General features: G+C 39.5%; 1 protein-coding gene across 1 annotated transcript in view; it reads left to right on the top strand.

Annotated features, from left to right (window-relative positions):
* The window catches only part of UBE2N (ubiquitin conjugating enzyme E2 N), a 40,284-nt gene extending 39,509 nt beyond the window's left edge, over positions 1 to 775 (top strand). The window contains exon 4 of the mRNA XM_061415743.1: positions 29 to 775. Within this exon, the coding sequence (XP_061271727.1) occupies positions 29 to 69 (41 nt within the window). The 3' untranslated portion in view covers positions 70 to 775. The remainder of the gene's footprint in view (positions 1 to 28) is intronic.
* The last annotated feature ends 6,718 nt before the right edge of the window (positions 776 to 7,493 follow it).

Genomic DNA, 7,493 nt, shown 5'->3' with positions numbered 1-7,493 from the left:
TAATAATCACGTTTGTTTTTGTCCACAGCTAGAGCATGGACTAGGCTATATGCCATGAATAATATTTAAATCGATTCGATCGTCAAGTGTGCATCACTTCTCCTGTTCTGCCAAGACTTCTTCCTTTTTTGTTTGCATTTAATGGACACAGTCTTAGAAACATTACAGAATAAAAACCCAGACATCTTCAATCCTTTGGTGATTAAATGCACATTAGCAAATCTATGTCTTGTCCTGATTCACTGTTGTAAAGCATGAGCAGAGGCTAGAAGTATCATCTGGATTGTTGCGAAACGTTTAAAAGCAGTGGCCCCTCTCTGCTTTTATTCGTTTCCCTCATCATGGTTTAAGTATAAAGCACTGTGAACGAAGGTAGTTGTCAGGGTTAGCTGCAGGGGTGTGGGTGTTTTTCTTTATTTTATTATTATTATTTTTTTTTTGGTGGGGGGGAAGGTAGTTTTATTTTAATTTTATGGGCTCCTTTCCCCCTTTTTATGGTGATCTAATTGCATTGGTTAAAAGCAGCTAACCAGTTCTTTAGAATATGCTCTCTAGCCAAGTCTAACTTTATTTAGACGCTGTAGATGGACAAGCTTGATTGTTCGAACCAAAATGGGAACATTAAACAGACATCACAGCCCTCACTAATAACATTGTGACCTTGCTGTCAAGTGTACAATCCTCCCTTCAAGAAAAAGCTTGTGACCATTTTGTATGGCTTGTCTGGAAACTCCTGTAAATCTTATGTTTTAGTAAAATATTTTTTGTTATTCTACTTTGCCTTTGTACAGTTTCTTTTACTGTGTTTATTTCATTTTCCCAATGTGACAATCGTATTTAAAAATTATAAAACTGATGGAACATTCTATTTTGATCTTCACCATCTGACAAATTGAATGGCGAGAGGTAGATTTTGCCAATTTCTTTTCACTGATGCAGATTTGTGTTAAGATATATCACTGAATGAAGTATTTATAAGCTGGCCCTGAGCATGCCTAAAACATCAGTATGTGACTTTTTTTTTTTTACCTCCTAGAAATTTGAAATAAATGTGTGTGTGTTGTCTGATTAGTTAGGCGATCATCGGTGTCTTGCCACAGTGTTTGGAAATTACTGTTCAGGAGAGTCACAGCACAGCCACACCAGTGACTGACTTTGTGTGGGACATCTACTTGTGCCACAGTTGTGTCTGGCATTTGAGTTATGACCTTGCTCTTAGTTCTTGTCTCAAAACTTCGTGTGTGACCACTGTTATTAGAAAACAGCAATCTCGTAATCATTTGGGGTTTGCTGAGGCATTTATCAGTCTTTCTTGCAGAAGGGCTGAGCAGATCTCAAGCAGTGAGCTTGCATAAGCGTCATCAGAAAGGTTTCTTCCTTAGAGGGCATCAGATCCTCAGTTAATGATTCTTACTGTCATCCCTGTAATATTTGGTGCGGGAGCTCCTTTTATTCTTTGATAATCTGCAATTATCTGCATTGACAGAGTTCTTCCCCACCACAAAGCTGTTCTTTCCCACCTTTCCATATCTAATTCCCAAGTCTTGTTATTTTAAGACATTAATGTAGTCAGTCATAAATAAGTATGTAAATGTTAACCTGTGGGTTGGAACCTTTGTCTCTTGCAGTTTAAGGTAATGGATATTGTAGCCCATCTGGATTTTCCCCACTCTTATTCTCATACCTTCTGGAGTTTCTTCAGAATGTGGTGTATTTTATTGTGCTCCTATGTAAGATGAAGAATATCTATTAAAATTACATTTTCAACATACAAAAGTTTTTGATGACTGGTAACTGGTATCCTTCAATAAATGCGTTGCTTGGAAACAAATATTAGTTTAATTCAGAGTAAAATTGTTCACAACCCAAATATTATAAATTTAAAAGCTTAATAGCAATTGTCATTTGTAACAATTGTTGGTCTCTTTAGAGTTGTCTTACAACTAAGGGAACTGAATCTCATTCTGGGGCCAAAATGAGTGAACACTCAAGCAGTTAATAGAGATCAGTTTTATTTATTGCAGGTGGCATTGCTCAGATGATAGCTAGGATGACATAGTGATTTATAAGTTATAAAATTCCAGATTTAAATCTATTGATCCACAAAAATGTATCTAAAACAGGACTCTGATGTCTACTGAGTTTTTGAGTTAGAGAAGTACAAATATGTGAATTCCTAATTTCACGGCAACATGGTTTTTTCCTTTGTAATTTTGATAAGAGCCCCCATTGTTTTGATAATACTTGCTTCCCCAACCAGTGGGATGAAACAAGAGCCAGTGTGTTGGCTGGGCTCTCTTAGAATTTAAGGGGCTCTGGGAGAGGCCAAGATAGAGTTTGAAAACTGGTAGCAACATCTGGCTTTGGGGCTTGTTTTCCTTGGCCCACACAGCATGGTTGGTTAAAACATTTTGAATTCAATGCTGACATTTTAGAAAAATTGGGAGAATCGCGAGAGAATCTAGAATTCTGGTAACTTGAATGATCTAAAGTTCTGATAACAGGAAGACGTGACCTGCCTTATGCAAGGCACCTGTTGGGAGGAGCTGAGTAGTAGCCTTCCTAAGATGAGCTTGTCATTCTTGTACTAAGTAATTCTCAGGCTGGTTAGAATCCCCTCCCAGCCCACCTGCTCCTCTCTGTAATCCTTTTCCCTTGACTTTGTCACTCCTTAGCTTATGGATGCACTCCTACTTGTCAGGGGTGATTAGGTACCTGAATGGGACTGGCATAGGATGTTCCCTCGTGGACCTCCTCATCTAATGAGGGATGCGGCTGGGTCACATGGACAAAGAGCAGTGGCAGCTCTGATGGAGAGGGGAAGTAAGCGCTTGGGAGGGACTGCTCTTCTGGATTCAATACCTCCAGGCAGGGGACCAGCTTGTGCAGAGCCCTGGGAGCAGAGAAGAATCTGAGTATATTGATAAATGGCTTCTTGAACATCAACTGCCCATTCAGAAGCTTTGCTGAAATCTGGAGGGGTTGATATGAGCCTTATGTTTTTCATGTGATTTTTGAATTTTGTTGTCTCCTTTGCTGTGATTCGCTTCCATGCTAGTGTTGGTCCGCTCAGAAGCTGCCTGATGAGATCTTAGATTTGAGATATGTATAACTTAAACCCTGCTGTAGACCAAGAGCATACTTTAATACAAAATTTCAGAAGCATTTAAAAATAAACACAATACCTAAAAAAGCCATAGGTGCTATGGTTTAGCACTCGTAAAGGAGAGTATGGGGTGGGAAATCCTGTAGAACATTAACAGTTTTAGCTAAATGGAACTAAATGGTATGGGAATAATAGGAATTGGCTACTTAACTCTAGCCATATCAACTTTTTGTTAGTTGCAGTTGCAAAGGTTTAAAAATAACAGCCTTATCTACAAAAGCTGGCCAAAAGAAAAAGGTAAAATGCCATGATTATAGGGCAGCTAATTCAACAGTCTATTTTAAAAAATGTAATTTCATTGGAATAATGTATTTTGGGACTGGGGGCAACATTTCATTTAACCGTGCAGCATGCGCTTAGTTTAAGAAATTATATTGGGGGTTATTTTTAAATGACTTAATAAGATCACAAAAACAAAATATGTTGAATGTAATAACTTGGAATATTAAGAATAAAAATCTGTACACCACCACCCAGACTGATGATACTTTGTTTCCTTAACTGTATCTTCCACCCCCTGCATTAATTTCCTTTTTTTTTTTTTATCATTGAGGTCGGAAATTGGGAGGATTTGTTCCAAGAGTTGGTTTTGCTACATCTTTATGTTACAAATTGGACAAGTTCCCTATTGGCTGCAAAACTGGGATTTGGACTAAAATTTTCCTTGTTAAGTATAGAACTCAACCTGAAGAGTCTGGGTCCTTCCTCCTCCTGGCAATTTCATCTTTGCTACCCATTAGCTGATTTAATTTGATATGTGCCAGTTGTAGCATTTCAAGTGTATGAATGCAGACTTGCTGATAACCAAGCTGAGCATCTGTGGACTTGATGTAGTTTCTGATTGGTTGGAGAAGCGTATGGTAAGTGCCTGGATATTTAGACCTTACTGTCTCTTGTAGCAGAGCAACAACTGAATCCCATGATCTTGTAAAAGTTTATTTCATGGTGCTCTTTAATGAGCTTTAACATTTTCTGCTAATCAGTTTTACCTATGGGACAAAAAAGCTTTAGAAATAGGAGAGACTTGATAGCTCAGGTTCCCTATTGCAGAATAACTAGCGCATTTCCATTTTATATATTCCTCATGCATACTCACCCACCATGTGACTCCTATTGAAATAAACAGTTCATGATCTAGATTGTTGTGGTTCAGTCTCTCAGTCATGTCTCTTTGCGACCCCATGGACCCCAGGCACGCCAGGCTTCCCTGTCCCTCACTATCTCCTGTAGTCTCCTCAAACTCATGTCCATTGAGTTGATGATGCCATCCAACCATCTCATAAAAATGGAACACTTCATGAATTTGCGTGTCATTAGTGAATTCCAATAGCTCTATAAGTTTCATTATAATCTAATAAGTTCACAAAGTATACTGGTTTATGTTCTAAGAGTAGACTACTCAAGAAGACTTACTTAGATCTGTCAAGCGGCTTAGACGTGATAGGTTGGTTGCACCCGATTTCAAGTTGGTGCTGTTTTCCTGATGTTTTGGCAGGAAGTAATAGAACTGTGAGTAACCAAAGGAGTAGGACCAAATGGTTGCAATCCCTGTTTTTTCATTCTGAAGCAGTAAATATTTTGGGCTTTCCAGGCCATGGGTCTGTCTCAGTTACTCAGCTCTGTCAGTGTGGTGAGAAGACATCCGTAGACAGAAACAAATGGGCGTGCTGTTCTCTGACAGAACTTTAGTTTTCACGTCAGAGTATTTTCCCCCCAACTACTGAAAATGTGAAAAGCATTCCAAGTTTGTAGAATACACACAAACAGGCTGGGGTCTCCATTTGACTTGTAGAAGGAAATGGCAACCCACTCCAGTATTCTTGCTTCTTGCCTGGAAAATCCCATGGACAGAGGAGCCTGGCGAGCTAGTCCATAGGGTCCCAAAGTCAGACACAGCTGAGCACGCGCGCACCAGGCTGAGTTAATCCCTGCCTACTTGACAGTGCCTGATTACTTGCTCTTGTGTTATAAGCAAGATATGTCTCCTCCCCTTTTAAAAAGTGATGTGTGCATGTTAACTTGCTTCAGTCGTGTCCAGCTCTTCGTGACTCCATGGACCGTAGCCCGCCAGGCTCCTCTGACCATAGCGATTCTCCAGGCAAGAATATTGGGTGGGTTGCCATTTCTTCCACCAGGGGATCTTCCCAACCCGGGGATTGAACCTGCATCTCTTAGCTGCATTGGCAGGCAGGTTCTTTACCACCAGCTCCATCTGGGAAGCCTTTAAAAAGTGGTATGTTAACTGTTACTCCAATAACAGGAATGATTTGTGCAGGTGTCACTTTTCTGCTTTGATATTAACATACTTTGAAAGTTACACAGATTGGGCATTTATCAAGCCCTATTTTTTTCATCTGTGATATATTTTCATACCAAATTTCTCAATGTTCACAGGAATGAACTTTGAACTCAGAATGTTCAAAATTATACAGGATTTGATTTTTAAAGAAAATCTGTAGAGACTTCTTTAAAAGTGACCTTTGACAGGAAATTCTGTGTAGTTTTTCAATTAGCGATTACTGAAAGGAACTCTTATCTCTGGCAGCACATTTCTTTGCTGTCTATCAAATAGATGACTGTAACTTAACCCCACCCAATCTGTACATTTAAGTTGATGCAAGTTTTATAAATAATGCAGTACACACCTTTGACCATATTTTGATTGTGCAACTTGAAGCATTTTTGTTGACTAGGTTCCCAGAAGTAGGTGAGAGTTATATGCTTTTTTTTTTTTTTTTAATTTTTGGCTGTGTCAGGCCTCCGTTGATACAGACTTTCTAACTGGGGAGAGCATGGGTCATCATTGTGGTGGCTTTTCTTGTTGCTGAGCACAGTCTTTAGGGCACGTGGGCTTCAGAAGTTGCAGCTCCCGGGCTCTAAAGCACTGGCTCAGTAACCGTGCATGCGCTTAGCTGCTCCATGGCATGTGGGGAACTTCCTGGATCAGGGATTGAACCTGTGTCTCCTGCACTGGCAGGTGGATTCTTCACCACTGAGCCACCAGGGAAGCCTGCATTTAAAAATTTAATAGTGGTGCTACATTGCCACACCAGTTTATTCTGGCATCCTTAACCTGAATACCGTTTTTGTCTGTATAATATTCCACCATGTGGACACATTACTAGTTAACCATTAGGGCTTTGGGCCTGGGCATTTTATTTCCATGCCTCACCAGTTTGGTTCCCTTACCTTGGTAGGTACATTTGTGTCCGCATTCCTTTAGATTCCTGGTGTATTAACTTGATCAAAAGGTATGTTTGATTACACATACCTCTTACTATACAGTAATAGCCAAATAAAGTGTTTTTTATTTCACTGACTATGGAATGAATTTGAGTAAAAACTGAGATATACAGTACTATTATGTCTGGCACTAGTGTTTAGAACCAGATAACGTGATGTCCAGAGGGTAGACATATTGGGAAGAACAACTTCTGGGAACATAATCAGTTGAAATCACATCAAAGTAGAGAAATAGAAGACTAGTTTCTGAGTAAATTAAGGTCTTTGCCATAATGCAGTGCCAAGATAACACTTAGGGGCCTTCCCATCTTACTGCTCGAATTTAGCCAAGGGAACTTAGTCAAGTAAAAGTGAAAGTTGCTCAGTTGTGTTCGGCTCTTTGCGAACCCATGGACTCTACAGACCATGGAATTACAGAATACTGGAGTGGGTTGCCTTTCCCTTCTCCAGGGGATCTTGCCGACTCAGGGATCAAACCCAGGTCTCCCGAATTGTAGGCGGATTCTTCACCAGCTGAGCCACAAGGGAATTAGGAAGGTACTAAAAGTTAAGGCGAGGAGCAGCACCAGGGATGAGATCACTTTTCAACCTGAGTTTTGTCCTACAGTTCCATATAAAATGTATGAAAGTATTTGGGAATCACATTTTCAAATAAAAGATTGTTTTTGAAAATGGTACATGTCTTAAAAAATAGAGCTTACATCTTCAAGGACATTTTCTGATGTATAAATAACTCATCTCTGTGCCTTACTAGAACATAAGCTTCTTGAGGGTAGAAACTTTTCTATGCTGTGGCACTAACGCTGGGCATAAAGCAAATGCTGACCACTGTGCAGCTAACAGTGAATGTTGCATTAAGAATTTATGAAACAAGGTACTGTACTGGATGGAAACTTCATTTGAGGACCATCAGCTACAACATTCCAGCTGTAACATATCTGTCACAAATCATACTTTAATAAATTCAACTAGTGTTTAACTAGTTCTGTGTAAGAGATCTGTAGAAAATTCTGGTATTCCAATGTGAAGACGTTAGAAAATGCCAAGCTTTCTCTTTTCTTCCAACTTAACAATCTTAATCAAA

The sequence above is a fragment of the Bos javanicus genome, chromosome 5 (genome assembly GCF_032452875.1).
Source record: "Bos javanicus breed banteng chromosome 5, ARS-OSU_banteng_1.0, whole genome shotgun sequence".
Classification (NCBI taxonomy): Eukaryota; Metazoa; Chordata; class Mammalia; order Artiodactyla; family Bovidae; genus Bos; species Bos javanicus.
The sequence above is the reverse complement of the archived record's forward strand: the minus strand, read 5'-3'. Positions and strand labels throughout refer to the sequence as shown.